The sequence below is a fragment of the Ammodytes marinus genome (genome assembly GCF_949987685.1).
Source record: "Ammodytes marinus genome assembly, chromosome: 18".
NCBI lineage: Eukaryota > Metazoa > Chordata > Actinopteri > Uranoscopiformes > Ammodytidae > Ammodytes > Ammodytes marinus.
This window is the reverse complement of record NC_137222.1, coordinates 15,858,630-15,879,253: the sequence shown is the minus strand read 5'-3', so window position 1 is coordinate 15,879,253 and position 20,624 is coordinate 15,858,630. Positions and strand designations below refer to the sequence as shown.

The following is a 20,624-nucleotide window of genomic DNA, read 5'->3' as shown; positions in this document are numbered from 1 at the left end:
TTGTACACACGTATTTAAATCCTTTGAGTTATTTCAAATTTTGAGAATGACAATCCTAAAATAGAGAAATTAAAAGTTTATGGAATAAGGACTTGTTGGCTGCATGTGTAGCCTGCTGTGTCTTTCTTTATGTTTGCATGCGAGGGAAACTCATAATAAAAAAAGATTCACTGACAAAAATAATCGAGATTTCATCTCATCTCATTTGCCTGATAAAAGCTTTGTCGAAACTCGTTCTCTCTTGTGTCGCAGTGGCGCCACACCTGTCATATACCTGCGGACTGAAGCAGGCAGGTGAGGCGATCCGGCCCCGCCCACTGCCAGGTTTCAGTCGGACTTGTTTACGGAGAGCAGCTGTTGGAGCTGTCAAAACTCGGCCGCTCCTCTCTAAATAACTACACCGAGCTCTGCAATAAGAACACACGCACACTCACACACATCACAATCATACACAACCAACAGCATCAGCAGCAATCATGCCGGGCCGATCAGCGGAGGAATGGATGCGGCGGTCCTTGCGCACCCCGGGGATCTTCATCTTCGGCTTGGTCCTGGCTCCCTGTGGCTGGATCCTAAACCTGATAGCCACCGCTGCCCCGAACTGGAGGACTCTCAACGGCCTCCCCAACACCCCGTCCAACCAGTTCATCCAGCAGGGCATCTTCGACATCTGCATTGGCACCACCACCTCCGCGAGAGACGAGTGCGGCCTGGTGGACACCGAGTACTTCGGCAACCAGGTCATCACGCCGGCCCAGGGTCTGATGGTGGCCTCCCTCATCGTGACTATCATCGGGCTCTTCGTGGCCGTCCCGGGGATACGCTGCTGGACAGGTCGGCCTAACTGGGTAGTGGCGGGCCTGGGCGGACTGCTGATCTTCCTCTCGGGCGTCATGACCATCATACCCATCGCGTGGTACACCCACATACTGAAAGACATCACCACGGTTTCCCCGCGCTTAGACGTGCAGGTGGGCTACTGCATCATCTTGGGCTACATCGGCGGGATATTTGAAATCCTCGGCGGCTTCGTCATGTTCATTGGCATATGCCGTTGCTGCGGGGGGAAGAACCGAGGGGAGACACGGGTGGAGGACGGACCGGGCTCCCAGTTCGGCCGACAGAAGACGCCGGCGAGACGCATCGAGGTGCCCAGCCTGAGCCGGACCAGGAGCGAGGCCAGCAGCGTCCCATACTCCAGGGACTCCATCGATGATGATGTGTCTTTCCCCCGGGCCAAGAGCCAACCAGCCCGGTCAGTCAACACCTCCTACAGCGGCACCCCCTATGATGCAGACCTATGAGAGGGGGTACTACTTGAAGGATTGACATGGCTATATGCGCAAAATAGACTTAAGACTGGGTAATCATCTAGGAAGAAGCGATGGTAATTTATAAAACTACAAATCTCCTAAACGAGTCTAATGTAAAACTGTACCTATGTATAATAGTCTGGAGTACTGCAGTGATTATATGAGATAATGCCATAGAGTATGCCTACTTTAAGGTCACCAAGCACTCCTTGTTGGCTGGTGTAGAATTGTTTTGAGGCCATAAAGGAATGGTAGGAATATGTCAGTGGTGCCAAGAGATCAAATACCTTAAATATGTTTTAAACATTATTGAAAAGTCACTAGTGAAGCAGAATCCCTGTTAATGTCCCTTTGAGTGCTACAGTGTTTCATCATTAGGACAGTAATGTGTTTCTAATAGTGTTAAATGGTGTGTATGTCACAGAGCCATGGCTTCAGGTGAGGCTCATTATGGGCATAGCTGGGTTATGAGTATTTCTGACATCAGTATGATACATCCCAGGTGTATGCCTCCAGCAGTGCAATTATTGTTATGAAGGCAAAGGTGAGATGAATATTATAATTTGAGGCCATAGAAGGAAGCCAGGAAAGAAGGATAATATAACTATGTCTTTTTGTAACAGTGAAACATGGACAAAGTAAAGTAGCCTACATTGTTTTGAAGAAAAATGTCATGCCTTGTTGAAGTTTTATACCGTCACCGTATTACATTCTGCAGATGAGGCCGGTCACCGTTTTTGTAAAAAGTCCAAATCTTTAAGGATGCTTTTGTATTTCCCTTTTGTGTACTTTCTCTCTCTCTCTCTCTCTCTCTCTCTCTCTCTCTCTCTCTCTCTCTCTCTCTCTCTCACTCTCTCTCTCTCTCTCTCTCACTTTACCTGTGCACTATACTTGTTTAGTTGGTCTGTTGTATCCTTGTTGTGTATTGATGTATTGCCTAGAATATGTAAAAAAATATAATTATCACAAATGCTAAAATACACATAGGGTATTGTCATGTTCGAATTCATACAGTACGCCTAATTATGTTTATTTTTTACAATATGTTCCTTTATTCTGTGTGTTCAATGTTGTGCCATTTACTGATGCAGATCATGTATTGTGAAGTTACTACCAGATGTCTCCACCAGGTGGCACACTGCGGTTCAACCAGATCAGTGGTTCTCAACCGGGGTGGCGCGGACACTCTACCGGGGGGGGCGCGAGGGGGATGAAAAAAAAATAAAATAAAAAAATAAATAAAAATCTTATTTTTTATTTTATTTTTTTTTTTAATTTCAATTTTTTTCCTGATATGTAGCCTAGTTCAGAGATGATATGTATTTTTTTTCTTTCTTAACTTTTTTTGATAGGTAGTTGCCAAGTTCATCACACAAACACTCCAATCCACTGATATGAGATCAGTTTGCAATTTTCAAGTACTGAATTAATGGTAGGACTGTGGCCACTAGAACTGGTCTCTGGTCAGCAAAGGTCTTGAAAACAGCATAAGTGTGCTTGTGACATGCGTGCCACCCATGCATGTGTATGGGCACGTGTCCCAGCAGATTTTTGAAATCTGAATAAAAAAATTTAAGTTTGTAGTTAGCAAGTGTAACATGTTCTTAGGGCAGAATTTCATAAATAAAGGTTTATTTTTTTAGCAAGATATTTGGTCAAAATCTAGTTGTCATCCGTCCCTCTGTCCAGTTGTTAGGCATCTGGCTGCTAGCAAGTTATGTTGTCTTGCTAATTTTACTATTCATCTGAACTGAAATAAATATTGACTTTTTCCTTTATTATCTTCGCCAGAATGCACCAGAATGCTTAGATTACATGTTAAAAACACAAAAAAAATCTTCTGGGGGGGATGCCCCCAGACCCCCCTTCAGGGGTTTAGTTTTCTGACAAACATTACAATGGATACTAACATGATTTGGGCATTTGGGATTATAAATCATCTTTGAATTGGTTGTACAGCATATCACATGCTATTAATTCAGGGGTGCGATGGCCACCCCACTCTAGCTCTGTGGCCCACCTTGGCCACCCCCAGTCAAAATTTCCTGGAATCGCCACTGAGACACACACAACTCCGCGTTCAGGCTGCACAGCACATTAATCGCAGGTAGCATTTTGAGCTAAATCTGGCCACTTTCCAAATCCAAGACTCAATAGTTGAAACATTCTCTGAACGGGGTTGTCAGACAGCAGTGTTTCCCATTGATCATATACTTTGTTTTGTGAAGCTCTATCTATCTATCTATCTATCTATCTATCTATCTATCTATCTATCTATCTATCTATCTATCTATCTATCTATCTATCTATCTATCTATCTATCTATCTATCTATCTATCTATCTATCTATCTATCTATCTATCTATCTATCTATCTATCTGTGTAGGGTGGTGTGTGTGTGTGTGGGGGGGGGGGGGTTGTCAGGGTCGGTGGGGGGGCCCAACTGCAATGACCCAGCTTTGGGGGGGCCCAGCTTGCAGAAGGTTGAGAACCCCTGAACCAGATCATCTCGACCTACAAAACATCACTCGGGTCCTCCTCACTACATCCCATTGGGACAAATCTGTTTCTTACTTTTAGGGGTTTATTTATAAATACACACCTAGTATGATTTTTTTTCACCTTGCACTGCTGCAGCAAAACAAAGTTGCCAATTTTTCCCTAATCAAACCAAGTGACACATGATACTTAAGAGTCTGCCCATTAAGCAGTTAGGGATTAGGATGGAATATATAATACCCAGTTTTTTTAGGTGTCTAAAATCCAATGAAAACAATAGGCTGCATTTAAAAGCAAACACATTGATCAAGAGCAGTAGTTTCCAGATACTCAACTTGAAAAAGAACCTAAAGAAAACCTGACTGAATAGGTTTTGCTTTAAAGTGTGGGATGGTGGGTGTGGTTTACAAAATGTCACTGCTTGAAGCCAAAAAGGTTGAACTGATGAGTCAGGGAGTGGTTCCAAAGCCGATAAGTTAAACCTTAAAATAAATCTAGGCCATGGCACAATAGTAGGCCTACTAACAGTAGTTGTCAGTGGTGGAATGGCTAAGCACATTTCCTCAAGTATTATTTATGCTTCTTCATACTTCTAGTGTACATGTTGTGAAAAATATAGTATTTTGTACACCTCATATTATCTGGTAATGTTAGTTACTTTGCAGATTCAGATGTTGAATAATAAATATAACTCACCTAATCAACTAATGATCATCAATTCAATTATTACCATTATTCTGAAATGGGCCACGTTCCATAATGATACTTTTACTTTCAAGTTTATTTTGGAGCTTATACTTTTATAAAGTAGATTTTTGAACGCAGGACTTTCAATTGTTTCATGTCTACACTGTGGTTTTGGTACTATAACTTATATCACCGAGGCCGTGGCATCCCTAACCCACCTATGTCTTGGAATTAGGCCTACAGTGTTTCCGAACAGATCGACTGTGTTTTGTAATGTCAAAGTCTGACACAAGTGGAGTGACATATTGTGACAGCTGACTACACGCCACAGCAGTGATTCAGCTTGTAGAACTGATACAAGTTTTTTTTTTTTCTTTTTTTACTTTTATTTATACAGATAAATCCCATTGAGACCGAAGACTCTTTTTCAAGGGAGACCTGTTCCCATTCCCACGTTACCATTCACACACATTCATACACCGATAGCAGGCTAACTATCGAACATTCACACGAGGCAAGGTGGGTGAAGTGTCTTGCCCAAGGACACAACAACCATGACAAGTTTAACGTGTCAGAGGATGAGAATGCAAATTCCTGTCTGCTTTGTTGGTCGGATGGTTGGTTGACATACCTCTCATATTTCCCCCAACCCCTCTTTGTGTTCAAAATCAAACCTATTGGCTTGTGACTTGCAAGTTTGAATTTGTGCAGTCAGACACTCATAGGCTCATGTACAAAAATAATCTCCCCTTTGGGAAATAAAGTCTAAAGTCCAAGTCATTTTGCACATTTCAAGGAAAGAAAGACACAACGCTCGTTGAAAAAAGTTAGTGTGAAGTGTAGGCTAAATTAGCTAGAATCATTGCTTCATCCCTCACAAGTTAAAGGAGCAGTCTTACATGTTCATATTTTTCAAATTAACCTTAACAGAGCGCCTGATTTGATGACTCTGAGCTAAGCAATTGATTCCAAAACTTGTCACAATGGGGTGAGAATTGAATGGGACGTCTACGGGCATTGAGAACTTCATCAATGTAGGCTAGTCTTTGGGCATATGCCATCAGTCTGTTCTCAGTCAGTTTATGCAGTTCCTTAGAAACCTAATCACTTTCATGTGGGGTTGATAAAGTCAATGGCTGTGTGAAAGCAGGGTACACAACAATGTCCCGAGAGTTGGTCACGTTCAGGGATGTGTGCATCATTAAAACCTCCCGATCTAATGAGACTGTATTAGCATATGTGAATAGGCCAGACTGACTTAAGAGGAAACCATAAAGTAAAAAGCATGTGTAGACTGAAAGAGAGAAGAAAAAAATGATCAAAACAAAAGACAAGCGGAAACAGGTGGATATGCAGATAGAAATACTCAGACGAGAGAGGACAAGAAGACAAAAACCAAGATGTGGAAATGTCTTTGAGCTGTTTTCGTAAGCGCTGCAGAACCACATTCTTAAAAATTGTTTCCACACAGCCACGGTGGCATTTTTTTAAAACCAGGTCATCATCTGAGCATGTGACATGTTCTACTAAACATATCACCTGCCGCAGGAAAATTTTCTAAATGTGAATTTTGTAATAAAAACCTCAAAATGAAAATCTTTGGTTACATTTGCAGAAATAGCAGCCTGCTGTATGTTTACCTGAGCCAAGGCCCGTAGTAAGAGACTATTGAATTAAGTTATATTTTTAGACTTTAATGGGTTTAAGAATCACACAATTTCTTAGTATTGATTGCAGCCCAGCCCGCCTCACCATCTTGTTAAATAGGCCAAATGTTATGCTTTCTTATTTGTGTTAAACCGAGTCTAGAAATATCTCATTCCCTGCATTTGTAAGTCGAAGAACTGAAATCCAGATTTGTTGTTGCTCCCTTACAGTTTTTTTCGATCGCTAGACCACAGTGGGCACAACTGTAGCTCAATGTGCAAAACTCTAACTAGTCTGCACTACCAACAGTCATTGGAGCTGAACAGTTCACTTCACCTGCAAAATAGGTTCAGTGCAGCAAACACTATGAACCAGCCTCATCGAGATAACACACACTGTCAGTCAGAATATACTCAGAGTACAAACACTAGCATCAAACCCCAATACACAAATTACAAACTTTTAATCTTTACAGTTTGAATAATTTTAGTTATTTCACACAAATGACATGGTATTTTCTTTGATGAAAGGGTGAAATTATTTCACATGAAATTGTTTATTTTACAACATACCAGTTTTTTTAGGAAAACAAAAATAAATTAAAATCAGAAGTTTGCTTCAATAGAACAACAACATTTCCAAATGTAGTATTTATCTGTGTAAATATTCTATAATCGTAATACAGAAATCAATTCCTGTAATGTTGTCATTTACTGTAAGGATGCAACTCTAAGCTGTTTGTTTGCTGGAAAATTTGTATTACAGATGCAACTTTAGATTTTTGCAGATTGGGTTGCACTCTCAAACCTGCCTCTCTCAATGCGAGACCATGATTCACAACAGGGTCTATCAGTGTTGCCCTTACTGTATTTCATCAGACATTACAGCTCTATGTCTTCTAGGTCTTCCTCCACACATCCACACTCTCACTGCCACTCTTCTACCTTCAACAACCTGTCTTCCTTGGTCCATTTACAGTTTTTTTCGATTGCTAACCCGCAGTGGGCACAACTGTAGCTCAATGTGCAAAACTCTAACTACAGTCTGCAGTCACTGGAGCTGAACAGTTCACTTCACCTGCAAAATAGGCTCTGTGCAGCAAACACTATGAATTGTCCTCACTGAGATAACACACACTGTCACTCAGAATATGCTCAGAGTACAAACACTAGCATCAAACCCCAATACATAAATTACAAACTTTTAATCTTTACAGTTTGAATAATTTGAGTTATTTCACACAAATTACATAATATTTTCTTTGATGAAAGGGTGAAATTCTTTCTCATGAAATTGTTTATTTTATAACATACCAGTTTTTTTAGGAAAACAAAAATAAATTAAAATCAGAAGTTTGCTTCAATAGATACACAATTTGTATATTTTATTGAAAACATTTCCAAATGTAGTATTTATCTGTGTAAATATTCTATAATTGTAATACAGAAATCTATCCTGTAATGTTGTCATTTACTGTAAGGATGCAACTCTAAGCGGTTTGTTTGCTGGAAAATTTGTATTACAGATGCAACTTTAGATTTTTGCAGATGGGGTTGCACTCTCAACCCTGCCTCTGTCAAAGAGAGACCATGATTCACAACAGTCAGTGTATCAGTGTTGCCCTTACTGTATTTCATCAGACATTACAGCTCTGTCTTCCTCCACACATCCACACTCTCACTGCCACTCGTCTCCCTCCAACAACCTGTCTTCATTGGTCCATTTCCAAAAAAATATATATATTTTTGAGCTTTCCCTTTATACTGTATATGTTCACTAACAAGTCTAAAACAAGACACATCTTAGTGTTTCAGTTGAAATTGCAATATGCAGTGTTTGAAATGCACTAGGCATTCATTCTGTTTTGAATGTGTGCTTTACAGTTGTGGCAGCAGTGTGTTAGCATTTGAAAAAAGTGCTGGAAATCCACAGTGTTGTGCAGGCTGTGGTTAAGCCATGAGATAGGTGTGTAGAGTTTTGAAAATTGTGTTTAAGCAATGAAAAACGAGCTAGAGTTTGGTCCGAATGAACCGCTGCTCTGCATACTGTTGTTAGAGTTTTGCACTTGTCGTTCCAGTTGTGCCCACTGTGGTTTAGCAATCGAAAAAAACTGTAATATAAATCGGTTAAAGTGCTTAAAACGTTTTGTTCTTCAATGAGCAAACACAATAGTTTACACACGTATTTAAATCCTTTGAGTTATTTCAAATTTTGAGAATGGCAATCCTAAAATAGAGAAATTAAAAGTTTATGGAATAAGGACTTGTTGGCTGCATGTGTAGCCTGTCTGTGTCTTTCTTTATGTTTACATGCGAGGGAAACTCATAATAAAAAAAGATTCACTGACAAAAATAATCGAGATTTCATCTCATCTCATTTGCCTGATAAAAGCTTTGTCGAAACTCGTTCTCTCTTGTGTCGCAGTGGCGCCACACCTGTCATATACCTGCGGACTGAAGCAGGCAGGTGAGGCGATCCGGCCCCGCCCACTGCCAGGTTTCAGTCGGACTTGTTTTCGGAGAGCAGCTGTTGGAGCTGTCAAAACTCGGCCGCTCCTCTCTAAATAACTACACCGAGCTCTGTAATAAGAACACACGCACACTCACACACATCACAATCACACACAACCAACAGCATCAGCAGCAATCATGCCGGGCCGATCAGCGGAGGAATGGATGCGGCGGTCCTTGCGCACCCCGGGGATCTTCATCTTCGGCTTGGTCCTGGCTCCCTGCGGCTGGATCCTAAACCTGACAGCCACCGTTGCCCCGAACTGGAGGACTCTCAACAACATCCCCAACCGTCCGTCCAACGAGTTCATCCAGCAGGGCATCTTTGACATATGCAGGGCCACCGACACCTCCTCGAGAGACGAGTGCGGCCTGGTGGACACCGAGTACTTCGGCAACCAGGTCATCACGCCGGCCCAGGGTCTGATGGTGGCCTCCCTCATCGTGACTATCATCGGGCTCTGCGTGGCCGTCCCGGGGATACGCTGCTGGACAGATCGGCCTAACTGGGTAGTGGCGGGCCTGGGCGGACTGCTGATCTTCCTCTCGGGCGTCATGACCATCATACCCATCGCGTGGTACACCCACATACTGAAAGAAATCACCACGGTTTCCCCGCTCATAGACGTGCAGGTGGGCTACTGCATCATCCTGGGCTACATCGGCGGGATATTTGAAATCCTCGGCGGCTTCGTCATGTTCATCGGCATATGCCGTTGCTGCGGGGGGAAGAACCGAGGGGAGACACGGGTGGAGGACGGACCGGGCTCCCAGTTCGGCCGACAGAAGACGCCGGCGAGACGCATCGAGGTGCCCAGCCTGAGCCGGGCCAGGAGCGAGGCCAGCAGCGTCCCATACTCCAGGGACTCCATCGATGATGATGTGTCTTTCCCCCGGGCCAAGAGCCAGCCAGCCCGGTCAGTCAACACCTCCTACAGCGGCACCCCCTATGATGCAGACCTATGAGAGGGGGTACTACTTGAAGGATTGACATGGCTATATGCGCAAAATAGACTTAAGAGTGGGTAATCATCTAGGAAGAAGCGATGGTAATTTATAAAACTACAAGTCTCCTAAACGAGTCTAATGTAAAACTGTACCTATGTATAATAGTCTGGAGTACTGCAGTGATTATATGAGATAATGCCATAGAGTAGGCCTACTTTAAGGTCACCAAGCACTCCTTGTTGGCTGGTGTAGAATTGTTTTGAGGCCATAAAGGAATGGTAGGAATATGTCAGTGGTGCCAAGAGATCAAATACCTTAAATATGTTTTAAACATTATTGAAAAGTCACTAGTGAAGCAGAATCCCTGTTAATGTCCCTTTGAGTGCTACAGTGTTTCATCATTAGGACAGTAATGTGTTTCTAATAGTGTTAAATGGTGTGTAAGTCACAGAGCCATGGCTTCAGGTGAGGCTCATTATGGGCATAGCTGGGTTATGATTATTTCTGACATCAGTATGATACATCCCGGGTGTATGCCTCCAGCAGTGCAATTATTGTTATGAAGGCAAAGGTGAGATGAATATTATAATTTGAGGCTATAGAAGGAAGCCAGGAAAGAAGGATAATATAACTATGTCTTTTTGTAACAGTGAAACATGGACAAAGTAAAGTAGCCTACATTGTTTTGAAGAAAAAAGTCATACCTTGTTGAAGTTTTATACCGTCGCCGTCTTTTATTACATTCTGCAGATGAGGCCAGTCACCGTTTTTGTAAAAAGTCCAAATCTTTAAGGATGCTTTTGTATTTTCTTTTTGTGTACTTTCTCTCTCCCTCTCTCCATTTTGATGTAAATACTGTTTTCCTATGCACTTTACAAGCATGGCCAGCTTTGTAAGCCTGTAAGAAAAAGAAGAAAGGATCCATGCCTGACCAATATTTTTCTGTGATACAAGTGCTGTTTAATAAATGTGCACTGTGTTTCCTAATAACAGATGACTGAGTCCCCTTTTCTCAGATGAACTCTTTTTATGTTTCTTGGGTGGAGAAAAAAAAGATAGGCACATTCATTGATAACTTGAAACAGTTGTGTATTTAGTGCTGCAGCAGGTTATAATATGAATGCAAAACGTAAGAAAGAAATGGGCCGAATTCATTATCCAACACTATTCAAACACGTGTACAGACAGACAGGCTACATCTTACAGGGATATTTTCTGTCTCTGCTCAGGCTGAACCTCAAAGGTATACAGACAATGTAGCCTGACCGGTCTGAGTGGTTGGTTTTCTGTGAATATCTCGTCCGACAACATTACCTCTTTGTGTAAAGTGGCTCTTCAAAAAACAAGGCGATACTGTGGCAGAACAATTGTCCCTTTATAGCTGCTGCTTAGTCTTTTGTGGTTAAATTGGCCTCTAATATCAAATGCTTCTTCTTCTCCCTAAGGGATCTGTTGAATGCCAACACGGCCAATGACTATTATAAAGCATAGTTTCTAGTTTTTATTTAAACTAGAAACTAGAAAAACTGGAAGACCTTCCCGTAAAGATACTCTTACTACACGTGGGTTGACATAACTGAAGAAAACGTTCTATTTGGGGCTAATCTGAAAGAGAAAAGCTGCATAGAAAGAAGGCCCAGCTTCATTAGAGAGTGCAATCGGCAGACTACTGTGAGCATTTTTCTGAAAGTTTGATAATCGAGCATACAATATACCGAATTCCCCCAAGGTCCTGTGAAGCAAACATGCAAAGTCACTGCTCATGAATAGGAAAGGTGTTGCCTTCAAGGAGGACCATTCCTGTTTCTTGTTCTAACAGAGACACATTTTCTGACTGTTAGCTAGCCTGTCACATGATGGGAGATCTGTCTAGATTACTGTTGAGTTTAGTAAACATTGAAGCTGATACTGTAGTGTTACTGGACCCCAGAAAGAGCAGCAGTGGTGTACACACACAAGCATGTAGAAGTCTGTTTGCAGTGCTAACACACAAAACCTACAGTATGGCAGCTTGTAACAACATCAAAGTAATGATTTTTAAGTAATGAGGCCTATTCTTAGTTTGGATAATTAAATATTGTTGTAATCAACCTGTCAAATGTTCATGCATAACTTTTTCATATAAATGAATGTTGGTTACATTCAAGCCATCACCGAACGAGTTGACACAGTTAACAGTGTCCTTGCAGGCCTCCCAAAAAAATCTATCAGACAGATTCAGCTAATTCAGAACGCTGCTGCTCGAGTCCTCACTAGGACCAAAAAAGTAGATCACATTACCCCAGTTCTGAGGTCTTTACACTGGCTTCCAGTCACTCAAAGAATTGATTTCAAAATACTGATGTTGGTTTATAAAGCACTAAATGGTTTAGGGCCAAAATACATTACTGATATGCTGATACGTTATGAACCGTCCAGAGCCCTTAGGTCGTCTGGGCCAGGTCTACTTACAGTCCCTAGAGTTAGGACTAAACCAGGAGAAGCAGCTTTTAGTTATTATGCACCAAAAATCTGGAACAAACTCCCAGAGAACTTGAGGTCTGCTGCAACTCTCAGTTCTTTTAAATCGAGTCTGAAGACTTTTTTGTTTCCATTTTAACCTGCAATTTTCATTTTATTTACTTCTTTTATTCGCTTTTAAATGTTTTATAATGTGTTTTATGTATTCTAATCTTGCCCCTGTAAAGCACTTTGAATGGCCTTGTGTCTGAATTGTGCTATATAAATAAACTTGCCTTGCCACAAAGTTGATTAAGCCTCCCAGCTCCACAAATCTCTTGTTTTTCTATGGCAGCGTTTACAAACTGGTGAGAGAAATCCCAAGAAGAGGCAGCATTCATGCATAATCACCGAAGGCTTACCTCATAGATGTGCAGACAGTGTTGTTGTACTTCCTCAGAACTCCTCATGGGGGCAACAGCATTATGGCTTTACTGCATATTAAGTTGCTCCGATGAACTTTCAGTTTTTGTTAATTCTTGCACCCCCTTTGGAGAAAAGTGGTGGTTTTTACTTTTCCTCTACAGTTCCTGGGTGAGCGTAGGCTACCCATGACACAGGCATTAAGAAAAACTATATACAAATAGCAATATTTGCACTGATGGTCTCGTTTGCACCATATTAACCGTAGGAAAATAATTTGTGAAAAGCTAGCAGCTAGAATAGTTGAAACAATAGCTAATGACAATCTAATGAGCACTAACAACAAACAAGTTAGCTGAGTAAATTGTTACTTAGTATTCATATCATACTGGACTCCAAATTATTCATGATAACAGTTGCATCTTGCCTAGCTAGCAAAAGCCTGCAAAAGCCTACCCGAGGTGTTGACTAAATGACACACAACCTGATAGAGTAAATACTTTATTTCTATAAATCTGTGGCTTTTACACAGCAGTTATAAAACATTGTAAAACATAGATTTGTGGGGCTGTTTGTACATTTGATTTGAAAGCTGGTGAACACAGTACAATACATATAGCACAAAAAAGTGTACTTGTAGTAAAGGTATTGTATCCATGCACAGTGGATTTAATACAGTTGCTCATGGTTGACAGCATTTGCTTACTAACTTATTCTAACAGTTGCTCGTAAATGTTAAGCACCAGCAGTTAACAAAATCGACTTAAAATAAACACTACAAACGTTGAATAAATAAAAAGAGAATAATCTAGCCAAGAGACAAAGAAAATCAGCCTGGCTGTGTGTGGTCGAACAGTAGCCTATTGTTATGTACATGCCCGACACAAGAGGAATTTAAAAATGAAGGCAAACAGGAACTGGGATGGTTTGTGCACACGTTAAGTTTCGGGTGGTTGACATGGTTCATTCATCACTCTGACCCATCACTCACTCCTTCTTACAAGCTGCATATATACAAAACAAATGCACACAAAGGTTTTTAAAAACAATCATTGCATCATAAATGTGAGTAACTAAAATCCTTTGTGTATGCACATAATCTTCCAGCGTCCTCATCAAACAGTCAGTGCAGTAGTAAGGTGCCAGGTTATACATCAGTTATTGTGCAATCAAGCCATGTTAAAACAGATAGAAATACCATATTAGGAAGATAAAAGTCTTTCATCTTTAAAACGTGTGGGGTTCTCATAGTTACAAATATGTAACAGTTATTCAGTCAGTAGTGTGAAAAAGAAACACAAAAAAGCACTTTACCCTGGATACATTCCTGGGTGTAACACAGTAAGGACCAAGTCACAATTGGTAACCGCTGTCTAGCTTCGAGACTTCTGAACTAGCACAGAGGTTCACTTGTGAAACCTCTGTGCTATCTTAATGGGAGTCAATCTGCAAGCTCAGATTCAAAGACAGCAGGGTTAAAATATATAAAAGTACATCAGTGACAACAAAAATCATGAAACAAATTGCACAATGTGGTAAAGCTTGGACTACAAAACTCAAGTTTTTTTTTTAGTTTTGGTTTTCAACAAGTACAAAAACCAGACAGTAAGAATTGCTCACTGTCGCAGTTACAGTCAGTTACCTCAGCGTTCTATGTATTTAGTGGAAGCTACTGCTCCGTCAAAGAGAGCAACTGATAGGTAAACATTTGCATTATCTTAATCAATGTAGCCAGTGAGGAAACAACCAGCTAATGAAACATGATTTTTGCATGTAAGAAATATATTCAAGGAAGTAGATATTGATAACCAGTATAGACAGATCCTATAAATAACACTATGAATATTAAAGGGAAGAACAAAACAAACAAAATTAATTGCAGTTGCATTCAAGTTAGAAAATGCTAGCAGGTGAGGTATAAAACGCACTGCAAGAAAATATGAAACATTATGGCAGTGAAACTTAATTCCCTTTATGTTTCGTACATTATAAATCTATAAAAAAAGATGACTTGTAAACGATTATCCCTGACTGTACTCTCGTTAGTACAAGCATAGATGTATCATGTCAACATCAGCTTAAAGTCTTCCTGTTCTCCAGGTTAAGACTCAATGCTCAAAACCATGTCAACATAAGGCCAGTGTTCTAAACAGGCATGTAAACAAACCAGTCCGTCATATTACTACCCGTCTAAAATAACAGCGTGAGAGCTCTGTGACACATGCCTGCCGTTTCCCCCTCGATGAATCATGTCCGTGGGGCTGAACTTCAAAGTTACATTTTTACATCATCAAATTATATGTGAGAAACATAACTGCTGCAAGGAAGATGTGTCACTGTTGAAGCTCAGTCCATCTGTTCAGTGTTTGAGTTTCAGTCAGAGTCAGCCATCAAGAGCAGTAGATCTCATTGTCCTATAACAGCAAGAAACTGCGCCGTAAGCTTGCTGCAGAAAAAACCGCAATGTCACAGTTGACCTGTAGGAGAGCAAAAGGGAAACCATTTTTATTACCTCAAACAGGGTTACTGTTTTTTATTTGTAAAGTGTCCCTGTTCGAAATAAAGCTGCATTTCATTTCATTGCATTACATGAATGAATTGCTTCTGTGTCTCAATTATGGAGACAGAAATGTGTCTGGGCCTCCACATTTTAATTTGGCTGTGACTTTGCAAGCAGATGGCTGTTGGTAATATCATATGCGGCTGTCTTGCTGCGCTGAAATGTGTGAGTCTGCTGCTGTTTGTCTCTTACTGTGTTTGCAGTGCCTGGATGAAAGGGGTGAGTTCGGCCTTTCACACCACCGCAAAATCGGAGCCCGTTCCGGGCTAGTTCGGAGCTAGAGCCAGTGTTTTGGTTTCACAACGCCAGAGAACAGGCTCCGGCCTGTAAAAACCGGTTCAACTCCAACCCCAGGATTGAGCTGGGCTAGAGGTGAGAACTGCCTGCGCCAGCGGCCGGGGGAGGGATTGTCCTGACCAACCAGACCAACTCAAACCTCATGCCCGCCATATTTAAAAACACCGCTACTATGAGACGTAAACATAACATAATTACCGAACGTAGCGATCAAATTGACCGGCGAAAATACGCTGTATGGGTCCTGTTTGCAAAGCGAGAGCCAACACGTGTAAAAATAAGACGTATTCGCCGCTGTTGTTGTGCTTAAAGCTAGCGCTAGCTTTAGCGTTAGCCACGAGAGCAGCGGCGTCGGGCAACATACACACACGTTTACAGTGACGTCATGACGTTGCTCTCTTGCCGGCTCCATGGCTGGTCGGTATAAGGCTGTAACCAGTTTTGAACTGGCCCCAGCACCAGCCCGGAACTGGCTCTTGGTTCTTTTTGGTGTGAAAGGCCTATCCCTTTAACTTGACCTTCCTTTTCAGCCTTTCCCCACTCCCCTCCAAAGGCTTTTGTCTTTTTCCAGGCCGTCTTGGTAAATAAGAATTTGTTGTTAAAGACCTGCATGGTTAAATAAAGGTAAAATAAATCAAATACAAACATTGGGATATAGATTTAAAGTTATGCGAGTTAAGGCACCTTGTGGAGTTCATGACCACTAGGAGTGCTCCTGGGCTCTTTTTGTTGTTGTTTTGGTTAGAGCAATTGACATCCTGCTATTACCGTTTTGATAATAAATGCTGTATGTAAATGTAAAGGGCACCTTTTAAGTTTTGTATTTCCAGAAGTGAATTTGTTAAAGATGAAGTGATTTATTTATGTTAATATAAGTGTGAAATCGCTCTTTATTCGTACAGTGATCACTTATATAGTGTGTGCGTTTCATAAAGCCGATCTCTCAGTCACTCACTCTGCATGTAATCGACAAATAAACTTTTCAGGGATCCCGAAACTGGTATCCAATCAGAAGAGAGAACGCTGCAAACCGGCACTCGTCTCATTACCGGTGCACGTGCAGAGCGACAAATGGGTGAATGTGTATGCGCCTACAATGGAGGAGCAGGTAAAAATCCTTCCCAAATTATGGTTTTTATCATGTTTTATCACACTTATGAATCTGAGATGATGCTAGATAACTCGCTGCTTGAAGACCGCATTGCATTAATGTTATGACGTGAGGACGAGGGAGGGGACTGCTAACTGCAGTAACTGACAGGAAGTTAGCTTAACTAACCATTCCGCTTACTGAACCTTTAAGTGATGTTAAAAGATGTATTTTTGGTGAAGTATTTCTTCCTTAAAAAAATTAAGTTTTTATTTTTATATTTCAGACGGATATCTCAAATTAAATGTCAAATCTAATTGACAGTAACTAAAAATACATACCTCAGAAAACAGATCTTCCACATTAAATAGCGATGTTGTAGCCATGTTTTTCGGCCTCCTTTCTCCTGTTGACAACAGAAACACATTTCATTTGAGAACATTTTCTCAGCTGATGTTTAATTAGTGTCAACTGGTTGAACGCATGACAGATGAACATACTTTTTCATGGATAAATACATAGCAGCCGCAGTTCCCCACGTAGCAACTTCCAGCATGCATCAAAATAGACTCACATAAACATTCCTGTCTCTTAATTTTCAGTTACATGATTATACCCTTAGCAATCATGAGGGAGGAGAATATGTTTAAAAATGTAAACACACCCTTCTTTCAGTGTTTTGATATCTTGTTGACTCTCACTGTTACACTTATTATCCGGTTCTTTCTCTCTATCACTTCCTGTCAGAAAGGGTTTATGGAGTTTCTTTTCTTTTCAAGAGTGAGATGAAATGATCACTATGAATATTATGACAGGATGTAGTAAACTTAGCTTAGTATAAAGAAAATATTGTTGGGGGAATTAGTCTGGAGGGAAGCCCCACAAAACCTGGGCTGCTGGACATAGATCAGAACAGCCAATAAGATTATAAAGTAGGTTGTGGATGACGGAAGGGGATGTGTTGAGATTCTCCAGCCCACCAACTGCACACGGCATACTCTGTGTTCAAGGTCAGAATCCAACTGCATTTCCATTGCCGCAGCACGGATTTCAGGGCTTTTGCCCAGAACTTCTACCAGCTGCCATATTGTTATGAAGCCAGGGCTTCTGGGTACTCAGATTAAGCGAATTAACATGGCTCAGTCGAATGTGTGCAGCATTTGCAGGTAGATAGGAGCACATATTGGTCTCTGTAAAGGCATGATATTATTCACCAAAACCTGGCAACTTCAGTAGGTAGACAGGAAGCTGCAATAATATCACTCCACCTAGCTGTTGTTTGCCAACTTAGGCTGGTTAATTGCCTGTGTGAAATTTTTTTTCCCGCCCACACAGATATTTGCCCAAGTTAATTCCTCAGCATTTAAATTGTCAGTCAAATCCCAAAATCAAAACCATATAGATAAAATAAAAGATTAAAACAAACACCATTTACATATTTCTTCATTTCAGTTAGACTTTCAATAAGCAAGATCCCCGTCACAATTGTTGTTGGACTTTTTTCACTTCAGTCAGGCTAGCTGTATCTAATCCTATTGCTTTAATGATGAGACTGATGATGTCATTCTTCTCATTTCACCAGAAAAAAAAGCTAATTTACTATTCCATCAAGAGCAACAAATGGAAACAGTCGTTAGTGGAGAGATATTTTTATATCATACTTGTGTATCTTCTTTTGCTTCTGCCTTATCTTGGCTACGATGAAAGCCAGGAGCAGCAGCCCTGCGATGACACCCAGCACGCTGAGGGTCAGTGGGAGGCTCAGTGCACCATTGACCGTGTCGTCACAGGATTCTCCCTGGTAACCCAGCTCACAGTCACACACTAGCTCAGTGGTGCCACCAGCAGGGACCACACAGGTCCCATGTCCACTGCACCGGGTCTCTCCACAGGTGGGCAGGCTGTGGTCGATGCCTCTCGCTCGGGGAGGGGACAGGGTGGACATGTCAGAGGTGGGAGTGGTAGGGAGGGAGGCAACGCTGTACTATAGGCCTAAAAGGGAGAGTGTGAGAAGTGGAAAGAAAGTAGGAGAGAGGGGAGAGGTGAATAAAGGTGGAACCACACCCAGAAACACAATAGGGACAAATACAATACAAAAGAAAGGGCTTAAAAAGTGGAGTCAGCGATAGGCCACTGGAGAACACTTGTTAAATTCACTTGGGAATATCCGCTTAAGATCCACTACCTGTCCGTATTGTGTGTGCACTGGAATTTTTTAACACAGCCTAGGCTCTTTACACTGGCATGTTGCTTGCTACGGTGGGCCAGTAGGGCCAGAAAAGTAGGGGGTCGTGAGGAGATATTATATGATTTTTAATATCTGATTCACTGACTAAACTGATTCACTGACTAAACAAAGCACAAAGTTCCACAACTCAGGCAATTATTTCTGCACAGCAACATTCAGTTTCCTCTTTCTTTATGTGTATTATAAATGAACACATACTGTTACGACCATAGCCTACTCTTCGGACATGGCAGAAAAATAAGCCCAATGTGTGATTGGTGTGTTGAGCTTGCTGAAATGTATTCTAAGGACAATTTATTGGGGTAAAGACTTCATAAAAGGTAATCAGATATATATATTTTTACCTTTCATGAAGTCCTGGTTAGTTTTCTACCTTCCCCCATTCCCCACAGATTATTGTCTGCCGTGATTGTGACAGACAAGCTTTAAGGTGTGTTTTGTATGCCCTAATCAATGTGGTATGCAGATGACAGGGACTACATTTGATTTACAATTCCCAGGTGACAAAATACATGTGATTGGTCTATAAATCTTCAAAGGCATACATATTTAATATCATTAAATCTTTTGTTTATACATTTCTATCGTACAATCAACGTAATCAACACTATATTGTTTGCAAAGAGGAATGATTCAGTCATTTGAAACTGCTGTGTGGCGCCTTACGCCGAAACATATTTTACTTTTAAATCATCAGATTCAAATGACCACATGCAAAATAAATAAAAAAAAATAGCTGCAGGCACACCTTGCCTTAAAGATGCAGTCAGCAATTTTGGAAAAGGATTGTTGTCAAAATCAGTGAATATCTCTTCATGATCTGCTCCATGTCCATACTGTGTGTGTGCTGAAAGAAAATCCAGTATTAAACCTGTATGTAAACAACGGGTATACAAACAAAGGGGGCTCACCGTAGTTAGCAACATGCTACTTTATTGAGCCTAAGGCTGTGTATTAACACTGGATTTTTTTCCAGCGAACAGACAGTATGTACAGGTAGCGGATGATGGGGGAGATATTCGTTGATTGTAAAAAATAGATTTTTTTTGACAACAAACATTCGCCAGAATCGGTGACTCCACCTTTGAAAGACCAAACTTGATTTTTGTTTCTTGCAGTTATTCTTACCACATTTAAAACACCAGTAGGAACCCTTTCTAACAACTCCTCTGTTTGTAATCAACATTAACTATCCATCGAGAGAATAAAAGCATGTTAAATGACACTGTATGACTCAACTGAACTAAACAGTATATATACACAACACCAACCTAATGATTCTGTATGACATGATTACTTACTTCGCCTTTTAGTTTTTCAACACACAAATGAAACCAAGAGCATATTGCAGATGAGGCACACAAGATAGAGTTAAGACTAGACACTAAGCAGGCTGAGGCTGGCTTTCTATTAAGGGTGTTGCTGGTAAAACTCTCTAGAATCTTCTCATGCAGGTTTCCACCTAAAACAGCCAGGTTGTGTTAAACAACAGCTTCAGGTCAGTCACACAGTTTAGCCAAATAGCAAAGTAGCAGCAATCAAGACAAAATGTAAAAACATGTACTCACGAGAGCAAACACCAGGTGTCTTATAATGCAGGCAGTGGAGTTCAGATGTCTTGCAGTAGGTTTTCCGAGGCTGCCTCTGTGTGCGAGAGTGTGTGTGAGTGTAGGTGTGTGCTAAAGGTGAAGAATTTGAAGTACCTCTGTCAGTGAGGGGAATCTGAAACAAAAAGGTAGGAGGGAAGCGGAAGAAAGTCGAGACCTGTAAAAACCTGTCTGTCCCCCCCACCCCATACAGACACACACCCTCATCCTATTACCCTATCTTTAAATGGCTTGAGTCATATACACACTCTTGATCTCACCTTATATCCCTGCCATTGATGTAGCAACTGCACATTTCACACGGGAAAATAATCTCATTCTTCGTTTGCTTGACTGACTGAATTGGCGTCCCAGGG

At 41.2% G+C, this 20,624-nt stretch overlaps 3 protein-coding genes across 3 annotated transcripts; 2 read left to right on the top strand and 1 right to left on the bottom strand.

Moving 5' to 3' along the window:
• The first annotated feature begins 391 nt into the window (after window positions 1-391).
• LOC307264863 (claudin-23-like) lies at window positions 392-2,187 on the top strand. Its single transcript, XM_080046394.1, has one exon. The coding sequence runs from the start codon at window positions 477-479 to the stop codon at window positions 1,302-1,304; it is 828 nt and encodes a 275-aa protein (XP_079902520.1). The 5' UTR covers window positions 392-476; the 3' UTR covers window positions 1,305-2,187.
• Window positions 2,188-8,689: 6,502 nt separating this feature from the next.
• LOC307264835 (claudin-23-like) lies at window positions 8,690-12,157 on the top strand. The gene has a single exon (XM_080046358.1). The coding sequence runs from the start codon at window positions 8,795-8,797 to the stop codon at window positions 9,620-9,622; it is 828 nt and encodes a 275-aa protein (XP_079902484.1). The 5' UTR covers window positions 8,690-8,794; the 3' UTR covers window positions 9,623-12,157.
• Window positions 12,158-12,964: 807 nt separating this feature from the next.
• On the bottom strand, window positions 12,965-20,358 carry LOC307265584 (uncharacterized protein). The gene is made up of 4 exons (XM_080047344.1): window positions 20,230-20,358; window positions 18,075-18,405; window positions 16,755-16,819; window positions 12,965-14,943 (listed from the first exon to the last, which is right to left on the bottom strand). The coding sequence occupies exons 2-3, from the start codon at window positions 18,356-18,358 to the stop codon at window positions 16,777-16,779; spliced, it is 327 nt and encodes a 108-aa protein (XP_079903470.1). The 5' UTR covers window positions 18,359-18,405; window positions 20,230-20,358; the 3' UTR covers window positions 12,965-14,943; window positions 16,755-16,776.
• Window positions 20,359-20,624: the final 266 nt, after the last annotated feature.

Coding starts and splice junctions, on each gene's coding strand:
- LOC307264863 (XM_080046394.1), top strand. CDS start 477: ATGCCGGGCCGATCAGCGGAGGAATGGATGCGGCGGTCCTTGCGCACC.
- LOC307264835 (XM_080046358.1), top strand. CDS start 8,795: ATGCCGGGCCGATCAGCGGAGGAATGGATGCGGCGGTCCTTGCGCACC.
- LOC307265584 (XM_080047344.1), bottom strand. CDS start 18,358: ATGTCCACCCTGTCCCCTCCCCGAGCGAGAGGCATCGACCACAGCCTG. Junction 16,820..18,074: donor AAGCAAAAGAAGATACACAA/GTATGATATAAA, acceptor TGTTGTCAACAG/GAGAAAGGAGGCCGAAAAAC.